The sequence below is a fragment of the Passer domesticus genome, chromosome 3 (assembly GCF_036417665.1).
Source record: "Passer domesticus isolate bPasDom1 chromosome 3, bPasDom1.hap1, whole genome shotgun sequence".
Lineage (NCBI taxonomy): Eukaryota > Metazoa > Chordata > Aves > Passeriformes > Passeridae > Passer > Passer domesticus.
The window spans coordinates 87,939,579-87,964,048 of NC_087476.1; the positions used below are offsets into that span (position 1 = coordinate 87,939,579).

Here is a 24,470-nt window from a genome sequence, read left to right on the forward strand (position 1 = left end):
TTAACCAAACAAAGGAGAAAGTGTCACACTTTTTCAGAGCTGTCTCACTGTTTACAAGACAATATAATTCTGCTGTACTAAGATCCAAAGAAAACATTAAGAGAGAGTAATATGACTAGAGGTTACATCAGGACAGGAAAAGAGGTATGGGAAATTATGCAAGTGATGCAGCAGTTTTGAGAATTCAAAATAAACTTATATTTCTACCACTGTCTGTGCTTTTATTGTTCCTGCAATTGAAATATATAAAATAAGTATTTCTGAAAATGGTTTAAAATGAGAATATATAACTTCTTTAGGTAATGTATTTCATGAGCATTTGGATTTCTTCTTAAACATGTTCTTCATTTCCTCCATTAGTATTTAAGACTGCCCATTCAGCCATCACCGTTAGTACTTTTGATGTTGGAGTTTGTGCTAAGTGGCAGAGCGAAGCTGTCTGTGATCTGTCTAGGTTTTCTTCACAGCACCACTGAATATGTGTAGAAGTCTTGTTATTATAGGTTTCTCCAACCATTTATATTGTAAAATGAAGTGAAGAGTCTTGTTTTTAAATGTCCTGTGTATAATTTGCTGAATGTACAATGTCTTCCATACGTATCAGTTTGTGTGGTGTAGCAGCAAGCATTAAAATTATTCTTTGCTTTACCTCAAGAAAAGGGGTCTTCTGATGTTTTGATATAAGAGTCTAATTGCTATGTATATGGAGAAGGTTCTCAGCCTTCAGAGAAGGATTAGAGTTCAGCAGCAATCATTTAATGTTTTTGTAATTACATTCATGTAATGCATGGGTGAACTTACTGAAGCATACTGAGTTAAAGACATGCTAAATGCTAGTGAAATTTGAAGAGGAAGAAGCAAAACATTAAAAGGGTAAGGCCTAAATTTGGCACTGTGTATGTAGGGATTTTTTTTCCTTATGCAAGCATGGGATTCTATGGATGCAAGTGCCTACATGTGATAGGAAACTTTGCATTCAATACTCTAGAATTATCTGTAGTTGGGTATTCTCTCAACCCAGTATAAATTCATTGAATCACTATTTTTTAAAAATCAAACAGATATCAGCCATTTGGAAAGACAGACGTATTTGCTAGTAGCAAAAAGTCATATTATCCAAGAATTGCTGTCTTAACTTCATTTTAGCATTTAGGCAGCATTAAGAGATAATCATCCTTAAAAATATTTTATCATAATGAAAGTTTTAAACAGAACTCATTAATGTAGTACATCAAGAACAATATTATGTATTCCATTTCCCATTCTTAAATTTAAAATGTGCTCCTTACGCACAGTTAGAGTGAATGCTCACTGTTGATGCTCTTGCCATGTGGAATCCCTGACAGTCATATAAGTGTCATGAAATTAATTAAAACTAAGCAATAGCAGTGAGGCCACAAACCAATGGGGGAACCCCCTGGCTGCCTCTTCTTTCCAAGACAGAAGGCTGGGAAGATATCTTTTAAAAGGAACTTATGCTGGTATGCTTCAAATTCTGTAGGACTGGTTGGCAAGGTTTTGTCTCTTGGCAGAAAGAGTCAATGGTCATCCTATAAAGATTATTCTGCCTTGCCTAAAGTGTCTAAAATTATTTTGCCCTATGAAGTTGTTGTAATTTATGCTTAGCACTTTTAATTCATTTGTTGTTTTCTTGTGTGTTTTTTTTCCTTTGAAATCTATAGGCATTTCAGTAGGACTATGGAGGAGCTGGTTCATGATCTGGTCTCGGCACTGGAAGAAAGTTCAGAGCAAGCCAGAGGAGGTTTTGCTGATACTGGAGATCATTCTCGAAGCGTGTCTTGTCTTCTAAAGAGACAGGCGAGGAAAAGGAGAGGACGGAAAAGACGTTCATTTACCACCCATCACCCCTGGGAGACTGGTCATTGCCTAAGTGAAGGCTCTGATTCCAGTTTGGAGGAATCAAACAAAGACTACAGGGACAATCATGCTACCAAGAAAGACCACAGTGATTCTGATGACCAGCTGTTGGTTGCTAAACGTAGGCCTTCCTCAAACTTAAATAACATTAGAGGCAAAAGACCTCTGTGGCACGAACCAGATTTGGCTGTGGACAGTTTGGGAAACAGAACTTTGCGTAGGAGGAGAAAGGTAAAACGCATGGCAATAGATCTGCCATCAGAAGTTTCTAATGCACTGACAATAACTCAACAGGATAACAGCAGAGATCAAGAAATGGACAATAACAATAAATCATACCAGCACCAGGAGTTTTCCAAGAGCAAAGTGAAAAAAAGAAAAGTATCTGCAGCTCGACAAGGTCCAGAAATCTTGGATGAAGGAGTAGTTGTAGAAAATGAAGAAGTGAATCAAGCAAATAAGGACAAAATGGAATATGAGGAGCAAAAAGGCTCAGATGAGAACATGAGTGACAGGTTATTCTTCCTTTTTCTTTTTACACAAACTTTGGATAATATTTGTTTGCATTTATTACTGTTGCTTGTATTGAGAATCTTTAGATTTTTTTGTTGATTCCAGAGTTTAAATTCTAGCACCAATAGTATCTGTTCTAACAATTTACTCTTATTTTTTTACATCTACTATTTTTTACATATTAGTTGTTCAGGTTGAGGAATTTGGCATAAAATAGAGAGTGATGTAGCAGAGGAATAATCAAGAAAACAGTTTAGTGAAATGATATGTTCTAATTGTTTCAATATCAAGCATGACAAAATACACGTATGAATGACACAGGTTTTTCTGGGTATTTCAACTGGTAGCAGTTGTCAGATAAGAATTTAGTGTTTTTCCAATTTCTAGACATTGGTGCTTTGATTGTTATCTCTATTTGTCAGAAAGGTTGTCAGTGTTTAGAGTCACCATTTAGACAGTATGTTTTGGTGTGTCATGGGCATAAAAAGTCTGCAGGTTGCCAAGGATATATATCATTTACGAAATGCAAAAACCAATTTACAGTTCAGAAACACCTGAGCTTACCATTAGAAAAATAGAGGAATGATGACCCTTTGGCAGTACACCTCATCCATCCATTCCAGACAACAGTCATACTACATTGGTAATTGTTTCCAAAGTACTATTTTGACAACACAGTAAGGTGTAAGTCATTTTTCCACTGTGCACAGGGGATGTTAACTGTGCTGATTTTGTTTATTCCACATGCAGAAGTATCAGCAAGACAGACACATCTTGAAAGATATAATTTTGATCAGTTCCTTGACGGCACTGGTGTCCCTGGTTTTTTTGTAGGTATTTTATCTATAAACTGTTAAGCCTTTTTCTTACTGGACAGGTAGAATTGAGGTTCAGAGAGTGGTTTTGACCAGAGCAGTCAGATTGGTTGCTGTAATAACAGCAGCATTGGTAAGTGACTAACTCCAGTTATGGTCAGAAAAGTCCTACGTCTTTTTGTTATGTACTGGTGCTGTCCCTTACCTGTGAACGAGAAGCAGCTGGAAGAGCTGAATAAGTCCCAAGCCTTAAGCATTTTTCCTTACATGTTAATTACTAGAGCAGAACTCATCCTTCAGGGCAGCCAGTGTACACATCTCCTTTTGACATGCAAGTTAGGAGTCTGTACTGTCAGGAAGCCGTTAGAAAACTTGTCTTTTCTTTGACAATACTTGGAGTCTGTTTCTCCAAGTCTGGGACAGATGTTTAAAAATTTCCCTCAGCTAGGAGCCAGTGTTTTCATATCTCCATAGTCTTGTTGCATTTTTTATTTATGAAAGACTTTCTGTTATGCTACAAGGGTAACAGTTCTTCAACTCAAAAGTTCTGTAGCTAATTTTTGAGTGGAGAGAAGAGTGAGCAATAAGGATTGATCTTGTAGACTCCCATAACCAAACAAATAAGGTCAGTCTGAATCTTCTTTCTCAAAAGAAATGTTATTATTGGAAAAATTTATCATCCTCTTCCAAATGCTTGATGTTTTGTTACCTCAAATGCTGCTTTTGCTCAAGTCATATTCCAAATGCTTGTATATGGCCCCAGTAAATAGTCTTTGAAACCATTCTCATTTTCATAGGGTTTTCTGCTCATGCACACAGTTGAGTATGTCATTCTACTGAATTTCTTTCAATGGTCAGCTGTACCAGAAAGTTTTGAAATCACCAAATTAGAAAACTTGCATTTCATAGTGTGGTTAGAAATCTGCTGTATCTAAGGCTCTCAGGTGATACAGTATCATAATTTTTTGTATGTTCATAATTTTAACTTGTTTTAATCTAACTTTACTTAGTTGCAATGCTGCCTTTATTAGAGATCATTTAGCTAGAAGAATTTGAAAGAACCATCAAACTCTTAAGAAAAGTCTGTTCTGAAAGTGAAAGCTTAGATTTTAAAAGGGTGTATGGGATTGTGTAAAATACAAAGAGCTAACAAAGCATCTTGGATAACACTTGCACTTCAGCAGCACTTGCTGGAAGAGGAAGAATGAAACGTATACAAAGTTGGTTTTGTTTTGTATGCCATGGTGGGTGCAGTAGTATTCAGTGCAGTAGTTCAGTAATTATTAAAAATAGGACTAATGTTTTAGAAGTTTGTTTTTTAGAAACAAAACAAAACTGATAATTTTAATGGGAGTTAAATTGCTTGGCTCTAAAACCAGTCAGAAGTTTTCAGTATACATGACATTATTTGAAAGTAATGTGTTTTAGAAGTGCACATTTAAAATGTTAAATTGCAGTTCTTTGGCAGTCCTTTATCTCTGTATGTGAGTGTTCAAACGCCAAACACCAATAACCAGGTTTTAAGTGCATGATTCTGAAGTTGGAGGAGGAGTCTTCAAACTCTTGAAATGTCTGCATCTAAATGCTCCCAAAGATGAATTCCTGGGAGGATTGTTTTAAGCACTGGAAATGAGATTTTTGTGATCACAGCTTACCCATCCTTATCCTCAATGTACAGCTTTTGGTTAGTTTCAGCCAAATTCAGCAGTGTGTGATGTTCTGGGTGCTATTTAATTCCCACAAGCTTTGGCACTTTTTTGTGTTTGAAGTGACTAAAGAGAGGTGAAATCTGAATTGCCTGTTTTGAAAGAGAAGCAGCAGTGAAGCTCAGAGGCACCACCCACTGTGGCTAGGGGGAAAACAGGAGCTGGTCAGGTCCTGGGGACAGCACAAAGCTCCCATGTCTCATGTAAAACCAAGGCACCAGACAGCTCATTAGTTGTAGGAACTGCAAGTGACAAGTATTTCTTCTTTGTTTCCAGAAATACAGAAACAAAGATGTGAAAGCTTTTTGGATAGCTTAGCTGTTCTTCCAAATTTTTGCTTGAACACACTATTTTATAGGACTCAAAGGAGTCTGTGGGTTTTTCCATTTTCACTGAAGTCTTACTGGGAGTGGAATTCTTATTACAAAGCAAAGGAAGAAGCAGTATACTCTGCAAAATTATATTAAAACTGGAAATATATTCCATCATAGCAGCTTTTATCTACTTGGTTATTAGTGTATTAATTCCAGAGGTTTTAAATTTATTCAGTGAAATGACTGCCCTGTAGCAATTATCTCAACTGTAATCCCTGCCCAATGTGACTGTGGTCTGAGGAGTGTGACCCCTCTGGCTGCCAGGGATATGTCAGTGTTAGTTTGAATTCTTAACTGTTTTTAGATTTTTTTTTTCAAAAATTTCAAGTGGTTATGTTTTTATGTGCTGACTAGTCCTTCAGTGAGAATTATTTCACAATTTAAATATCTTACTTAAAAAAGGGATGGAGACTGTTCTTAAAATTGGAAATTTTGGTTGGGAAATTGGCTGAAATATCAGGGTTGAAAGGTTTTCCTGACTTTATTTTAAAACATGCAATTAAACAATAAATGCAAAGAAGAATCTACAAAGAAGGGATGTTGTTTACTTTGAAATGGAGCATGTAAAATTGGGCACAATGAAATCTACAGAGAGTAAAGTCATCCGTGTTATAATTAAAGTAGGGATGGGATGTTTACTAAAAGGGAATTACTAGGACTTGCAGTATTGGAAAGTTCAAGTCTTGGTGTCCCTCACAAAAGATGGTTCCATTCTCATTGCATGCACATCACCTTACTTCCGCTTAGGACAATTTGCAAGTACTTAAGTCTGTTCTGATTCTGTTCTCTATAAGTTATAGTGTGAGTGTTGCTTATGCATCAAGAATTTGAATAAGCCTAAGATACAGCCAAGATTAAAGCAACTTAAATCTTCAAGCACAGAGCTATGTCTGTAGATAGATAGATAGATAGATGCTTTAAAAAACCCAAACGTGACTTTGTGTCACCTGCTACCATATTGTGTTCCAAATCCTGCTGGGATGCCTCCCAAAGGAAGATATTAAAACAAATATATATGCTTATAATTAAATATGAATTAGATTAATTGTGTATAGTTCATATATTCATATTAATAATTAATATATTAAAAAACCTGAGAGTAGCTTTTGTAAGAAATCAGAATTTAAAAGGACATAATTTCCTCAAGTGTACTAGTTATTTGATAGAAAAATAAAAATAATTTAGTATTAAAAAATAAAAATAATTGGAAACAGTTGATTTTAAGTATAGGACAGCATGCAAATTGTAATATGAATGAGTATACAAAGGTAAACAGACATAAAGTTCTTGTGAGTGGCTTGTACAGGCACATCAAGAGTAGCCATAGTATTTATGAAATATACTTGAATTTGTGTGCTGAACTGAAGTGTTTGGGTTTTTTTTCAAGTTGTTCTACATATCAAACTAAGTAAAATATGATAAAAATGTTAATGAGAATATTACCTCTATAACATAGCTACTCTCTTGATAAAAAGTGAAATAAAAGGTTTACAGAAAAGTCCTTTCATGTGAATCTCAACGAAGTGCTGTCTGTGTTATTAAAAGACCAGTCTGATTTACTATTTAGGAACACGTGGATTATTGTATGTGACAATGCATTCAGCAAAGAACTACATAAATACCTACTCATGTCTTTAAATATAGAGATGTGTATGCATGTTGTATACACACATTCTAATTTTAACTCCATGCTGGAAGTCATAGCAAAGTAAACTGTGCTTTGTTTTTTGTTGTTGTTGTTGATGTTATGATCATGAATCATATTTATTTTCTTCAGGATGACCTTTCTTTTCATTTATTTGGCTAGCTTTGTTATAAACTTTTTCTGTTCTCCCTGAGTAGTATGTCATGAAATCTTAAGCAATATCTTTTCCAGAATATTTGCAAATGATGTTCAGAAAGGTAATTCGATTTTCAGACTCTTATATTTCATGTGCTGAAGGAAGGCTTAGGCTGCTTTTGATTGAGACTTTTCCCATTTTATTGAGCAGTGGTGTTCCAGGATCAAGCTGAATTGCACAGTATAAGAAGGGAGCAGTGAGCATTTGATGGAAGGAGATAATAAAATGCATCAATTGTGTCAGCACTTCGTTGCAGCCACATCTGGCTTAATGTCAGGGTACCATTAGATTCCTATGGTTTTATGTGCCAAAAATAATATGCTTTGTAGTTAATGGAACTGGGATATTTGCAGTTTGATTAAAAAGAATCATCCTATTTTCTCTCCGATCTCTGTTGGGCTTAAGTTCAATCTGAGCACAGCCTTGTCTCCTTAAGATTTTACGACTGAAAGATCAATTGTTCTTTTGATCTGTTTCTCTCTTTCTCTTATTACAGTGAATCCAGCAGTCTGAGCAGCAGTGATGCTGGTTTGTTTACCAATGATGAGGGAAGACAAGGTATTGAAACAATCTTTCCCTTCTCCACCCCTCAAACCACATCAGTTGAAATTCTGTAAGCGTTACAAGTTATTTCATAGGTTAATTATTGTATTTCAGTTTCTGTTACCGTCTTACTGAGTGGAAGTATAGTTTGCTTTCTGTTTTGGCTTTTTTTTTTAATATTAACAGAGGGTGTCTTGAGTACATGACTTAGTCAAAAGCTATGTTGAGAAACAGCCTCTGTAATGTGGTAGTTACTTAAAGCTTGAGCATCTCCTAAAAATCATCTATATTAATTGTTTAGCTCCTCCACTTTTCTGACAGGACTCTGATTGTAGTACTGTTTCTCATGCTATTCCTGAGATGGTTTTTTTCTTTCTTTTCTTCCAAACTGATAAGGTTCTTTAATAGTTCTTTTTCACTCAACAGTTTTTTTGAAAAGTAATTTCAAAGTAATTTCAAACAAACTACTTTTTCTGCAGTTTAAGACTGAGATTTGAGCTGTTTAACATCTTCCCTCTGAGAAACATTTCTTTAATCTGAAATGCAGTGAAGATTGAAGCTTTTCTTTTAGTATGCATAATGTTTTCACATGTTTTTCTGTGATAAAACTATTGAGGGTGGAAGTAAAAGGTTAGTGTTTTTATCCACTCTAGTCTTTATTGAAACACATTTACCTATATTATGCTGTGATGGATTAAGAACTTGATATCTTTGAAAGGATACAAAAGTGAGACAAAACATAGTCTCTCAAGTATTTAAGACTTGCTTTTCTGTTGGAAATTTTAAGTTAGTGGTAACAAGAGGGTATTTTCTTATACAGTTTGCCAAACACTACTTGAGTGTGTGCAAGAAATGAAATCCTGACCCATTCCACAAAACTAGGTTAAAGGAATGTTTGGGGGGTTTTTTCCTTTTTTTATTTTTTTATTTTTATTTTTATTTTTAATTTCTAGTTCCATCTGGTTTTGTGGAGGTTGGATTTCTTTTCAGTAGGGAGAGGATCTTTCCTACTTAAAACAGAAGTGTTACCTTCCTTGTTCAATGATAACTTGTGCTACACAAATTGTACCTCCCCACCTGAGTATCTGATTTTGGTTGTGCTAACTCATGTTTTTTTAAGAGTTTAGGTTCTCTTTGAAAATTTAGATTGATTTATATTCAGTGCTACAATGCATTAAGTCTTTAAGTATGAGTCAAACAGATTTGGTTTTACTTCCCTATTTGAATTTCTCTTCTGACTTGGAATTTTTAACGCATTTGTTCTCTACATTTGTATGTAAGATGACCTATCGCTTCCTAATTGCATATGTGTTTTTTTCAGTGATACAGTGTCACCTTTTTTAGTGTTGGTTCTTTAAAGTTGTAGTTGTAGTTCTTAGTTTTGTCTGATATTTGAATCTTGTTTTAGCTTTCAATTTTCAAGCAGAAAGCATTAGACCTGAAAATGTATTCTGATACACAAATAAAAAGAAAAGCAATAAATAAACCTGAAAGAGATATTGTCAAAGGGATATGACAAAACATTATTTTTTCAATCCCTCCTTTGAACTAATAATTTTGTGGGTATGATCGGAAGACTGTTAGTTTCAGAGTAGAATTCATATACTTTTAAATCTGCATTATAGCTTTGGTTTTGTGAGACTTTTCTATGAAAGTACTATCCGAGATCCTACTTCAAAACCAAAATTGTTGATTTTCTAATAATGCTTATTCCCCCCAATAGTAAATACTAATAATTTGTGCTCTCCTTAATTGAGGTGAGGTTATTTTATCTCTGTGAGTTAATTTGTAACTGAATTGAGACATATGCAAGTTTGACAAGAAGGAAGGAGAAAGTCAATCTGATAGAAGCAAAGGAAAAGCCTAGGTGTGATAAACAAAGCTGGAAGAGGACAGGATTAAAATGTATTAAGGGAAGAAATTGCTGGTTTTATTTTGTAGTTTCAAAGCTAGACTCTAATTTGTGTCTAACCAGTGTTCCTCCTCCAGGATATCTATATCTAATCAATATCTAATCTTTAACATCTATATATATCTATATTCAGAGCAACAGCAGCTTGACCTCATTTGTACTTCAAATTTTCTGCACTTCTGACTTCAGGTTTCTGCTAAGTCAAATGGAGAACCAGAGATTGATTAATGTTGTCTGGTGAAATACTTGGTTTAAATTATGTGCCTGCCATCACTTAGAAGTTTGGGTAGCAAAGGACAAGAGGTTCCTTTTCTTCTGAGCAACATTTGTTTGTTTTGTGTTTCTGAGATCAAGAATCACATCTCTTTTATTGCAGACAAATAGTATTTATAAAACTTCAATTAATTCCCAAATTCATAATTTGGGATACACTTTCTAGGAAAGTGACTGAAGCGGCAATTTCTTGGAGCATTTGACCACTTAAATAAATAGCTGAGTATTTAGTTATGGAGTGCCTGATCTTGTTACCGTACCTAATCTTCTGTGGACAGAAACTCAGAAGAGTTTCAATTTTTATGATTTGATTAAAGAAAAACAGGTGTAGCTCTAATTGGGATAGTTCTAGATACATGCTAATTCTCATCAATTGCTATGATAAGAGAAAATTGTTGAGACTTGAAAATCCTCTCTTCAACTTCTAATATGTGCTGTACCATCTAACATTTTTTAAAACTTAGGTATTCTTTTCCTTTCACTGTTCCAGTCTTCCAGCTTTGTTTGATTTGTTTGGTTCCCATGAAGTCCTCATCTGAGCCAAGCCTTGTTTGCCTTCCTTTTCCAAGTTACCCAAGTGCTTATATTAGGTCATGTGAGAGGGCACAAGTAGCTCTCTTGTTGTGCTCTGTCCCACTGTGGTAATTCCTTCTGGCAGAAGTAATTGATGCTCAGTTTTGGTAGGCCCAATGTGGCAAATGTTTTTATTCTGTGAAACATTGCAAACCCTGAAAAGTTAGTCAGCAAAAGCTTAAAGATAATGGAAAATGTTTTGTGATGGTACTGTGAGGGAAGAAGGTAGCTGCTGAACTATTAAGAAACCTCAAGTGACTTTCTGTGGGTTGTATTTTCTTCAGAGGTTTTCAAATTGGGCATTTTAGGGCTAAGATTTAATAGATAGGAAAAATACTGTGATTCTATCAAGCTCTTAAGTGTGGAGATAGAAGAATCTGCCAACAAAGTAATTCAAAGACCTGAGCAGCAGTTGAAGCTTATGTATGAGAAATCCTCATGACTTCCCTTTTTTTTCCTCTCTTTTCCTTTTGTTCGAGGTTGTATTTTCTTGGCAGTTTTGCAATTATTAAAAACTTTAATGATAAAGCAGTGTTATGCCTGGTGTAGGAAAATTTTACAAGATTCGTGAACCAAAATATCTAGTTTTGCATTGCAGCATAAAATAGCAACTCTGTGATAGCCCTAACTAGTAGGATCTCCTGCAGTTTCAAGGCACTACACAGGTCAAAGGCACTTTACAAGTTAAGCTTTCAACACAATGTTAACAAAACTATTGTTACTCAGACACTAGTGGATGATACCCTGTTTTGGGCAAAGAAATAGTTAAATTGCAAGGATATTCTTTAATGAGTTTTATGGCTTGGGTATAGCAAAGAAAACATACTGTGTGTTCCTGTTTCATCTATACTTGTACACTTGGGGAAATTCAGAGTTGACTTAAGACTTCTTAAATTATGGCATGCAGCACTTGAAATGTCCTTTAAGATATAAGCAAGTAGGAAGGAATATTATGTTAATAAAGTGTTAAAACAGTTAAAATTGGAGAAGGTCAGAGAATGTCAGAGTTCCACTGTGGATGTGGCTAAGTGTTTAAAGGTAGTGGTTCATTATTTTTCCATTAAACATATATTCATTGCTGTGTCCTTTATGAAGATGACCCAGTACTGATTCAGTAAAAGAATTCTAGTGAAGAACTAATTTGGACCTTGTACAGCATGTCAGTAGCTGCAGGTGACAGACACGGCATGTTTCTCCATATGGAGAAGAATTGGGGTGTGCAATGCAAAGTGAAATCACACCAGATTTGAACTGTTGTGGCAAATAAAAACTTGTTACATATGACCTGAGTCGTTCAAATCCCAAATATTTATATAGCGTATCTTTTATATGTATATCTTTTGTCAAGGTGGCTCTGTAAAGCACAAAGAGCATGATGCAGTGTTCCTCTGTGAAGGGGGAACTTCAGCTTCTGCTTTCTTGAAACTCCTGGGATGTGTTACAGTGAATATCCTGATATTTCCAAATGATTATTGTTAGCTGTTAGCAGTTAGTAGTTTTTTTACCTAGAAAGAGATACACTGGTCCTGGAAATGACACTGAAATCCCAGGGTATTCACAGACCCTGTGCTCTTGTTCTCTGTGTGCGGGTTGGTGGATAACAGAGCAGCACAGTATCACATGGTGTTTGTAGGACACTGATGGCAAACTTTCCACAGGAACCTCTCCAGGTATGTTGTGGCTGTTCTAGGCAAGCGCATATATTGGCTGTTGGTGAGCCTGATCTGGTCATTTTGTAATAAAACAGAAAGGGAGGTAAAGCTTTCTCTTAGTGTGCAGTGGAAAGTTTCTTGTAAAACTTCAGCTGAAGAACTGCTTTAGCTAAAGTAAGATTCAGGTATAGCTGGTGGTGATGCAGAAGGTATCTTTGTCCATAGCAAAAACACCAGAAGCTCACATAAAATAATTTTCTAAACTTCTTAAAGAAGAAAGGAAGGAATTTAACATTGAAGCATCGAAGTAGTTAGAGAAATATGTAGACATAATAATATGGAGTGAAATTTAGGGAAACAGTAATTGGAGGGAGGGGATGGCCTATGAATAACTAAAAAAACAAATGGATTAAGCCAGGAACTGGTCTGGAAATTTTAGGATTGAAGTTGACATTTCTGAGCCTTAAATTGACTTTATTGTACTGATTAGCGCAGTTATAATTCAATGTAAATTACTTTGAAGTAATTCCTTGAAGCATTAACTGTACACATAAACAAGCATGATGTATTTTAAAAATGTGTTAGGAGGATGCATGGGCTCTATTTTTGGAGATCTGGTGGTTTTCCTACCTTTCCCGTACCTTGGAAAAATACCATAATTTGCTGTAGTCCTGTGCTGAATCAGCATCCTAAGAGGAAAGGACAGTGTAGTGAATCTTTGGAAGTCAAAAATGTTGTTTTCAGCTTTTAGTATTCCTAAGATCACATTTGCTATGAATACTGTGCTGCCTTTTGAGTGCTGCAAATTAAAGCAGGGTAAAATCCAAGTGTTTGGTTACCAAACTCTTGAATGGGGAGCCTCTGTATTTTATAGCCTATATGTATGAGGTAGGGAATAAATTAAATGCAGTGGTCTTCCCTGGCTCTGAAAGTGGCATCCCTTCGAGGTGGAGCAACTGGTAAGCAAAATACCTGTGAGTGGTGTCACCTGGATAAGAATAGTAGTAATAGGCTTACACTTGCCTCAAGGTGATAATATGATTTAAAATATTCAGAGGATTCTGAGTTGTTTAATTTCACAGACAAGAAAGCTAAAAACCAAGTATATCTGGATGCTGCTGTCATGTGGAAAAAGACTAAGAGGTTCAGATCTGAAGTCTGCCTTTGGCTGTAAGCAGCAGAAGTGCTTAGGGAAGTGTATAATAGCATAAAAATTAAGGTATCTTAACAGAAAATTGCTTGACATGCTAATATTCCTGTTGCACAAAAAGGAAAAGTTATTTCATATTTTCTTCCCCAAGAACTGCTATTGGGTATATAGCAAAGATATAATTTCCTTCCGTATCTGCTCTTTGCCTTATTGCACATTCCACTAACCCAGTCTGAAATTGTAGCTTTCTTCCAAGACTGCACTGCCTGCCTCTTACAGCTACTGTCCCTGAACTCATCATAGAACCCCCATTTCAGAATTCTGTGCTTATCTCCATGGACGAATTATGCGTAAGAGGATGACTTTTGAGCTCCTGATAGTGTTTCTTGTTAGTGAAGGCATCTGGAGCTCTCATGACAAAATATAGAGACAAAGTTTAACAAACGTAAAAGTTTGGAAAGTGTTTCCAAACATAAAGGTTTGGGAAATCAAAACAAAGGATTTCAACCTTAGATTTTAAGCACAGACCAATCTAATTAAAAGGTGTGGGTCTCCTTCTACCACCACCAGTGTCCCTATTAAGTATTCTTAGAGTTCCTCCAAAAAGCCCATTCCTGGCTGTAACAAAATGAGGGTGGAGTTAATGGTGAATGCCTCTGTGAAATTTCATAGCTGTAAATGAGGATTAGCATGAATAGGGAGAGCAGGCAGAAATGCTTCAGGAATGCATAGAAATTTAAATCTTTTTTTGACCTGTGTATCTCTTCTCACCTTTGTTTTCCCCTTCCTCTGTCTAAAACTTCCTGTTCTGTAGCCTCCGCTAATTTTGCTTTTAGTAGTGATCATTAAAGGTGCAAGGATCCCGTTTCACCTAGAAGAGACCAGTGAAGGGCTTCAATTTTTCTATATTTTCTAGAAGTACTTGTTCTTGATTGAATGTTTACAGACATTTTCACTTGTGCTTGATCTCAAATTTTCTTTACATTGCAATAGTTTATTTGGAGAAAGTGTATTGGATTTTATTTTTCATGAAATTTTGGCTTTGGTTTTCATCATTTGTGTTTCCCCAGTATGGTATTGAGTGAGAATGAACCATTGCACAAATGCGTTTTTATTCTTGAAATCTGTCTTACAAATCTTACATTTGTATTCTTGCTTAATTTATTTCCAAATACAAATGGAAATGTCAAACAAATAATTTATGTGCAGAAATAACAAAACATGGTTTGGATAGTTTGAAGTAGAATAAAATGTACAGCACATACCTAATCTAATTTTGAGGTGGAGGAAAGGAAATTTCCCATGTCTTTTGAAGCTATTTTCTGTTCTGAAACTAGATGGTGTGTATGAAAGGACATGTTTTAAAACAAACATAAAAATTTATTTTTAGTTGCCAGTGTGGTTATGAACTAATTTTAAGGTCAAATTTTCAGTCTTGTGTTTTCAGTCTTGTCTTATTTCTTAATTTAAATCCAGGTATTTAAATTCTACATAGATAAATACTGTCAGTAAAAATTACCAACTTTGTGTTATAATGCAGTATAATTCTCAATCATGTGATACTGTCAGTTTTCATTTAATGTCAACTTTTTCAAAACTTATTTCTAAATGAACTTAATCAGATTAACTTCATTTAGTCACATCTGTTCATGATTGTTTTCCCTTTTTACTAGCCATACAAATCATGAAATTAAGCTAATTATATACCATTATCAGCTGCAAAGAACCAGTTTCAGTTTTATACCTTTTAATTCCCTGCAGGAGATTAAGGCTTGTTTTTTTGTGAATATGTAAAGTGCAGTAACTTAAATGGATTTCCCCACAGTTATTGCCAAAAGGATTAACTAGTTTATTATTGTTTTCACTATTGTAAATTGGCTTTAAAGCATTACGTTTTATGATGTTTCAACGATGGCAATGCTATTGAGAAACATTTTCCAAATAAAACTGCTATATAAGAGTAATTGTTATACAGCTATAAAGTGATAGACATAATAATCCTGTCAGAGTATTTATTGACGGTAACATCTGATTTTTATCTTCTCTGCTCCTCCCTCTTTTTGGGGGGATTTGGGGACCCTGTCCTCACACAGGTGATGATGAGCAGAGTGATTGGTTTCATGAAAACGAATCAGGTGGAGCATGTGGAATTACAGGGGTCATTCCATGGTGGGAACAAGAAGACTCCACAGAACTGGAGAGAGAATTGCCTGACCCAGTCTTTGAAAGTATCTTAACTGGTACTTTCCCTCTTATGTCCCGCTCAGGGAGGAGAGGTAAGTAGCAAATCAAGCAAAAGCAAGCTGTAGAATCACTTGGGTACAGTAGAAGGATATCTGTGGATTATATTAAATATGTAAAATGTGGACAAGTCTTGGAGTTATGAATTTGTTTCCTTGAACTGTTAAATTTTTAAGATATCATTAGAGAGAAATAACTCAAAGTAAATTACTAGAAAAGTCAGAAGGTGGAAAATAGGTCATTTTGATGGCCTGCTGTTTTTATTTCTCTCAATGTTTGCATTGAATTTTTCAACATTATTTGAAATGAAACCTGATGTTCCATTGTGCTCCTGGCTTGTACTGTAATATATAGAATTCTGTAGAAGTTCATTAATGTAAAGGCTGGAAAGACTAACATGACCATCTGCTTTGCTTTATGGCCATGTTGTTTGTATAGAAGAGGGAAGGGTTCTTCTAGAGCATGGATTGAAATTGTAATTTAGCAAATGCCCTTTTTCTTTATTTGTAAAATCCTTCCAACCACTGTGGATCCAGTGTAACCAACGGTAAGCTCTACCAGTGTTGGATTGCATTTACAGCTAGGAACCCACTCTTGTCCACGGATTGAAGTTGTCAGACCTCAGCTTGCTGCCAAAGAATTTTGTTGTACCTTCCTCTGCCACAAGGATCTTCTATCCCATTCAAATGCAAATCTGAGCAGTGGTCCAATCACTTTTAAATTACTTTGCACGCTGAATGTATTGAATCCTTCTGTGAGAATTATTCTCTAGATGCTTGGATTGCTTTGGAGGACTTGGTCTCTGCATATTGGCCAGATCTAATGTTTTATACTGATGAGGAAGTTGTAAGTGATGCAAAAATCACTTTTCTACTGTAGTTCTGCTGTGTTCTGCTTATGCTGCCAACAGTGCACAGATGTAGGATGGCAGTAAGAATAGCTGCAGAATTTTCATGACAGTTTATTCTTTCTCTTACTTTTCCCATTCTGGGCTCTGTGTTTCTACCAGTAAAATGCTTGACAATAAGATGGTTTTGTTTAACAGAGTTCTTATTGATAGATTGGTGTGTAAAGGTGAATTTTATTGCTTCCATGGTAAAGAAAATATTCTTACACTTGTACTTTTTTGTAGGTTTCCAGAGTAGATGTAGTCATCTTCATGGAATGCCAGCAAGAAACATAAAAAAGGCTTCAGGAAACCAGAATGCACTGGTAGGTGTTTTCTTTTTTGTAAGCTCATGTGCACTGTTCTGGGAGGTTTTTAGAAAAGCATATTGCTCTAATGCTTGTTCCCTGACATTTTGGATGGATAATGGAACTGGAAGACTTGGTGCCAATGCTTCCTGAGTGTATGTTTACTCTTTTTAAATATTCTGACATCCCACTGCAGAAGAAAGAATCTGATACTGTTTGTCAGTACTTGTTTTGACCTAAGCAAAGGAAAAAGTTTTCAGTGCAGGTGTGTGTGTGTGCATGTATAAGTTGCTATTTTTAGTATATATCTTATGTCTGTATGAAAACATGTTTCACTTTTATGATGAAAAACGAATCCATTTCTTTTCTGATAATAAAAAAACTTTCAGGATGCATTGTGGTATAATTCAGGTCATTTTTTTATCCCAAAAATCTGTTTTGAAAAATATGTCCCTGTTTTCTTTTGCTTGGTTTACACCTGTGTGGTTGGACAAAAAGGGTATATACAAAAAAAATTAAAGCAGCTTATTCAAGTGCCTGCCATAGAGATCATGCTTTTCTTTGTACTGAGCCTGTTCTAAAGCTGGAACTACAAATGGGATGTTCGGGGTTTTCTAGTGCCTACAGCCCTAGGAGCAATGTTTATAAGTGGAGGAAGAAAGTCAGCTGTCTTTGCATTTCTGTGCAAACTAATACTTGGATTTTCCTACAGCTTTTGTCTAAAATAAGTTTCTAATAATTTTTTTGAAATTTTTTTGGAGAAGGGCATGATGAGAAGAGAAATTTGACTTTTTAAATTTAAATACTGAAATGTATTAATTATAGCCCAGTCTATTCCTTTCTTATAAGAAAAATGTTTGGAAGAGGATGTGGGAGATCCTTTATCTGGTATAATAATCATAGGCCAAGACAATAAATACTGCAACAGGATATTCTTTATTATTTGACAACATTAAATATTTTCAGATTTAAGTTGCCTAAACAACAGAAGTTCCTTCTGAGAAATATAAGAGTTATTATATGTGGAGAGAATAGAAAGGAAATTTCATTAATTTTGAAGAGGCAAGGTTTTTGTAATTGAAGTTCCTGTCCAATAATTGCCATTTGGAGCTGAATAAGATGCTTTAAAACCTTGGCCTGTGATCTTTGCTGTTAGTAGTCGTGAATTAGATGAATGCTATCTAGTTCTTGGTTTCCTATCTACCTATTTTTATTTTTGGTTCAGTGCTTGCTTGAGCATATCTGGGATTTGTAGCCCATTTTCTAGGCTTATTGCAATTTCACTCTGGTATTTTATAGGAGCTATTATAACTGATAGGTTAGCTTCATGGTACTTGATGATACATGGCTTAACTACCCTAAAACCTTCTTTTTCCACTAAATTGTAAAAAGTGATTAAATTTCAGTTAATTAAGATATACTGTGAATGCGTATATATAATAAAAAATCCTAATGTTTATTTTCTGCTATGTTTTCTGAATTGTCCTTAGGACCCCATTTGTCTTCCAGTCAAGATATCCCATATATAATTAAGGTATTGTAGCTCCCTTTATAACAAGAATCCAGGCCAATACACTAAAAACTGATAATTCAGTTACCTCCAGTTATTAAATATATGTCATTTGCATGATGTTGTGGAAGAAGGTTGGCATGTGAATGTAGCTTCTGAGTCACTAGGCAGCAGTCACAAATAGAGGGGATGTGCTGTTAGCTCTGCAGATGCAGTTTTTCTGACCTCCTTAATGACTATTTATGTTTGTGGGCGCATCTGCTGCATCTGTCTTTGCAAATATAAACCAGAGCTCGTGTGCTTCCTTTTGTCAGTGATTGCTTCTTAAAGAAAATCTTCTTTAGATACTTAAATCCAATTACAAAAAAAAAAAGTAATTTAATACCTGTGACATCTGATAACACAGAACAAGAAGTAATTACTGTTATTAGATGGTAACAGTGAAGAAGAGCAAGAATGCTTTAAGAAAGATTAATATCCTGAGGAAAGAACACTGCAGACTCAAGTTATTGAACAAAATTGTGGTGTGAAATAATTCTTTTCTAGAAGCAAGGAGTCTGATGTCTGTATCACTGCTTTTACACAGACCTGAAAGGGAGACAACATTTAAAAAAAAAAAAAAAGAGATACACTACCTAAAGGATACATTATATCTTCTGTTCAGTCTAAGGGATAGTAGTTTGTATCCAAGGAATGTGAGCATACAGTTGGCCTTTTACATGCAGTCAAGGCTTAAGCTTTTTTGAAAAGCTTGGTTGAAGGTTCACAAGTATAGCAAGCCAGCAAAGCCTGGGTGAGATCACAGCTTTAGGGAAGGCAGAGTGAAGAGCTAGGATAATGGCTGGATATACTCTGACCGTCTCTCAGAAAGTGTTTAATGCCCAGCTGTTTGGGTGCTTTCTTGGAAGAGAAATGACAGGCTAAGAGTGTGAGTATTGCTTGCTGCAGACCAAGGAAACTGCCTGCTCACATCATGTTCACAGCAGTGTGGGAGCTGAGGATCAGAGGAAGAATGATGCTCTTTATGGACCAGGTAGTAAACTTGAATTTAAGGTAGCTACAGCTGCCACTTAGATTCTCTGCAGAAGTTCTTCCTGTGTTTCGTGGATAAGTTGCTTAATTTTAGCAAACTCATGGGTCTTTCTTTTGTCAGGTGTACTGCCTTTGTGTCAAAACACTTTTTAATAATCAGACAACAATGGACCAGAAAGAGAGAAGTAAAAAACCTAGCACGCACATAACTTTGAAAATCTTTACCTACTCCAGTGTGTAGGTTGAATGAGTTATACAGCAGATGGCAACTGAAAAGGCTGAGCAAGAAAATTAAAAAAAAAATATTCAATACAACTGGCTTATAGCCTTTCAATTGTCCAGTTCATTTAAGATAGGCAAGTTTTTAATGGAATCTGTAATTAAGTAGTTTGTCACGTATATGTTTTGGGTTGCAACTATAATGGTGGCTTTTTATATCTTCATTACTTTGTTTTGTGACAGCATCAACTGTAACTGTACTTGAAATAGAAAAGCATGTTGTTTCTCTCATACCATGCTAAGTTGATAGTAGTAGTTTTGTAGTTAAAATGAGGAAAATTATACATTTACTTTCATATTTAGTGAACCCTTTTAATAAGGTGTATATTGCATGAAATCCTATTGTGGTTGAATTGAATTGGTTGAATTCTGAAATTACATATGCAGAACCTTATGAAGTAGTCCCAAGCCTCATGTTGCTTTATGTTAGGAAAAGGCCAAAATCCTGCAATTTAGAGGTAGTGTTCCATGAATGAAACACTGATTTCTTAGAAGGAATGCTTTTTTCCTTCTGGTCTTTATGTGTGTTTATATACTTGGCACTCATCTAGTGACATACAGTTTATATACATATCACTTTTCTACTACTCTATCTGTGTTCTTTCTAGCAAATTGCATGTGAAGCTTGGTATTTAATAGAATAAAATCTGAAATCTAACACTTTAGATGTGTTGGAAGTGTAAATGTTTGTTTCTATGATGTAGAATACTAAATTACCTCTTTACCTAAAATGATTAAGGTTGTCCTTTTTTTGCCAGATGGATTCCTGGAGAGAGGATAAAGCCTTTTTTAAAGAAAATAAAAATTAATTATTGATAGTGAAAACATAATATGACATTTCTCATTTTCTTAAAAATGTTTTGCCCAACATAGTATTCAACTGAAAATTTTGACTGTCATTCACAACTCCTCTATACAAAAAAGTGGAAATACTTTTAGTAAGTTTTAAAAATGAGTGCTGCTGTTTTAGCTACTCTTTATGTGGTTCTAGGCACTGTTTCTTCTGTGAGACAGACAGAAACATTGCAGGGGTTTTTTTTAAGAAGTCTTCTGTGTCACCTCTTCCTGCTTGTATTCCCTGTCTGGCTGGAAGCTGGTAAGTGATTTCACTGAGCTAAAGTGCAAAAAACATGACCAATAAAAAAAGATGCTTTCTTTCGACTCTGCCAATTTTTCCATCCATCACCTTTGTGTCTTGGGGTTTGGTTTCATTTTATTAAAGACAGCTTGTATTAAGTCTCGCACTCCTGGATTGATTCATTTTTTTGCACAGCTGTGCTACTGAGCTTGACTATACACAGTTGTAATTATTCAAAGTGTGTTTAAAGGATGAAAGCTACATTTCCAGAATGCGTTATCTGAAGGTGTCTGGGTATTTCTGTCAAATCCTATGACATTTTTTTTAAAGTTCAAAGATAAAAGCTTTTCTCAAAAAAATTGTTGACAGATTAACAGTCTGTTGACATTAGGAGAAAAGACGCATTGAGCACTGGTGCCATTTTAAACAGCTTTCAAAATGTAAAATCAAATCAAACATTTCTGCTTCTAAGTTCTTTCTAACTGAAGAAACAGCCAGGTGTTTGCAGGAGCTTTTTTCTTGTCAAAATATTTTGGAAATAAAGTGAAATCTTACTGGGTAAGAAAACTTGCTATAGATCCAAGGAATATTTCCTTAAATAGTAATTTGGGCACTGTTTTTACAATATTGTTCAGAAACCGCTTTGTGGATACTCTGCGACTTTTGGAAGAGCACTGCTTCTCAAGTTGAAGTGTATTTAATGTTGTTTATGTTGGATGAGTGGTATACAGTCAGATAATACAGTAGTAGCGAGGTGCACAAAAGAATTTATCTGTGGTGTATTAACTATTTTCTTCAGTTAATGATTTTCTGTCATTTGGAGCTATAGTGTCTATATCAAATTCTGTGGAAATGTGATGGTATTATATTATAACAAAACTAAACTCTTGTTGAATTTCACACTTTGATTCATTTGTGATGAGGACTATTAGGCCTCTGCCTGAGGGTAACATTTTGAAACCTTAAGATGCTAAAACTGCAAATGAATTTACATTTTAACAAGCAGGAGGGTAGGAGTTTTTTGGTTTTGTAATGGTTTTATTAAGATTTCCTGTCATCAGAAATACTCTCGGCTACTGAAAGCATTTCTCAGTATGCTTTCACCTTTCTTTTGTTTGTAATTACCTTAAATAATCTATTCAATGTCATGCTCTCTTAATCCTCTCTTTGACTCAATACTAAACTTAACTAAATTTTACAATGTAGAGGGATAAAACTGCCTTATGGAGTAGGTGGTTTCCTGCACCTATGTGCTTCCTGCAGATATGTTTTTTTCAGGCAGAAATATTCAGGTTGTTAGGAAAGGAGATGCTGCTGTGCTGTCAGTGTAAGCCCTACCTTCGATTCTTCTAGTGTTCAGTAACTATTGGCAAAAATACTACTGTTTTCCTGAGGAATGAGTCAAGCAACACACTTCTAGACTTCAAAATTTAGTCACATTGAAGACCTTATTTTATGAGAAAACAATGGTCTCGCATCTGGCAGAAAGTGTCCCTTCCCATGGCGGCAGGGCTGGACTAGATGATCTTTCCCTTCCAACCCAAACCTTTGAACCAAAGGGAAAAAAAAGCTTCAGTCAAATTTCAAAACTTCATCATAAACAATGTAGATTTCAAAATTAAATGTAAATATTGTGGATAATATTGTAATGAAATGTAAAATTGTTGGATAATTGTTAAAAACGTCTGCGATTTTTTTAACTTCATGTATCTATACATTTTTGGAGGAACTACTCACTGTTCTCACACTTTTTAATCCTTACCATGTATTCCACATAGCAAGAGCTTCTTTTTTCCACAAATTAATTTTCCAGTGCATTTTTGCTAAAGCTTTCACTTATATCAGTGGAAGCCTAATGTATCTTCCATCTGCTATGGGAAGCACCTGATGGAAGACTAAATAAGTCACTTCGTAACTTTCATAATGGCTTAGTGTACTTCCTCATTGAAAGGATCCTAATTACACCTGTATCATTTTTCATGGTAGGTCAGTTCTCAAAGTGGTTCTCATCACTGATGGCACCTGCAGTGGTATCTGTATGTAAGGCACAGTTGGTTTGTATGCAATTGTTCAAGGCAGAGCACTGCAATTAATAGGTCAGGTTTGTCAGTGTTCATGTCATTGTTATGAAGGGTTGTGATTTCTACCTATCACTTACGAGATTTGTGGTTAAATGAAGTCTGCCTCACAAACTGTTTGCATTAAGTGACAGTGATTTTTGTGTCACCTGAAATTGTCTAATGAAAATCTTCAATTATTGTGGTGTCATCAAATCAGTAAAGAGGCACAAATAATACCACAGTATTTGTCTCACTTGAAGCTGCATTTCATTAGCCAGAAAAGAGTTACTGGTGAAGGTGAGCCATGTGTTTTTTATTCATTCTTCTGTACCACTTACCTTGTAAATTAGAGTGTAGAGTCTTGAATTATGTCCTGCCTTGATTCTTACAAAATCTATGACTATTAAGAAAAAAAAAAATTAGATGCATCAGCCAATCAATAGCTTGTGGAGATAACAATTGTACTTTATCAACAAAATGTAAGTATCTTTTACGCATAACCATGAAAAGAGATACTCTGTGTCACATAGCTCACAATGTTTTTTTTTTATGGGTATAGTTGACCTGCAGTGACAATTAAAGGATACCCTTAAACTATCAAAGGTTAACTTCTGTCTAGCTGAAGTGAATGTGGTTATTGAGTCTCTTCTTGGACTCTCAAAACCAGCATCCCACTTCAGCAAAGCAGTTGCCCTCCAGCAGTATTCTCAGAAATGCCAAATGGGCTGCTTAGTTTTTTAGATGCGTTCTGTGGTTTATTCATGGTGACAAGTGCTATGAACTGTTAGGCTAAGTAGTATTTCTCGTAATTCACCTCAACCCAACCATTCCAATGATTGTCATCTACAATTTCACTTAAGTTTATTTTTAAGGAGGACACATAGCATTCTATCCCTTTCATTCTTCAGTTAGTGTCTGTCTTGAAAATACATTTAGTACAGTTTTACAGCAGTCTTTACAGATAATAATGATTTTTAAAACCTCTGACCTCAAAATATGAAGCAACATGATTATTCCTCTTGTTTTCTGCAGCTTTAAAGAAATCCCTCTTTCTGGTGTGTGGCTGCATGAACTGTTTCTATTCTAGACATTTGGAATTTTCTTATTTTGACTTCCCAAGTGCCTATGAGTTATTTGTTTTATGTTTTTGTGCAATTCTAGTAGAAGAAATAAATCCTTTAAATATAATTACACTTAGTATCTTTTCTGCAAGAAATTCACTGTTGTATCTCTTTTAGAAACTTCTTAATGCCTCAAGAGCAGCATTTTGAGCAATTAATGGTAGAACAACATCTTGTATCCAGAGTCAAGTTAGGAGTTGATTTCCTTGTGTTGAGCTTGATGGGGGAGTGGATCCTTAATGGTGAGAATACATGGAGAAACACGTGTAATAGGCAAGGAAGACCTGCACAGATACTGTGGTTTACCTGATAAGCAACATCTCATTTATGTTGTAATAACATCATAAACATGAAGTAAATAATGAAAATCATGACGGTGATTTCAGCTAACATGTTAACATTTTGTAACCGAAAACAAGTACAGTTCCTAAACACTTGAAGTTTCTTGCTAATTCAACCCATAGCAACTCATTCACATGAATAGGTTTTTCCATCAGGGTTGCTGATAGATGGAACAACTTGAAAATTTTATTTTATATTGTCTTTCATATGGTGGTCATCTGTAATGAATATAGTCACTTTCAATATCTAAAGGTGAGCAGAGTATTTCCATTAGATATCTAGATTAAGCCTATTAAGTGGCCACCTAAATTTGTTCTAAGATAAGCAGTTTATATTCAGATGCACTCATTTGTTTTGTTACTGGTCCTGTTAGAATTAGTTTA

At 35.2% G+C, this 24,470-nt stretch overlaps 1 protein-coding gene across 2 annotated transcripts in view; it reads left to right on the forward strand.

Annotated features, from left to right (window-relative positions):
- GPATCH2 (G-patch domain containing 2) overlaps positions 1-24,470 on the forward strand; it is a 116,325-nt gene that overhangs the window by 6,602 nt on the left and 85,253 nt on the right. Inside the window, exons 2-6 of one of the 2 annotated variants that reach the window (XM_064414177.1) lie at positions 1,683-2,393; positions 7,624-7,685; positions 15,324-15,506; positions 16,604-16,683; positions 18,156-18,209. In XM_064414177.1, coding sequence (XP_064270247.1) covers positions 1,683-2,393; positions 7,624-7,685; positions 15,324-15,506; positions 16,604-16,683; positions 18,156-18,194 — 1,075 coding nt within the window. In that variant the 3' untranslated portion in view covers positions 18,195-18,209. Of the gene's footprint in view, positions 1-1,682; positions 2,394-7,623; positions 7,686-15,323; positions 15,507-16,603; positions 16,684-18,155; positions 18,210-24,470 lie in introns of those variants that run through there. The other variant, XM_064414175.1, reaches the window with a different exon arrangement.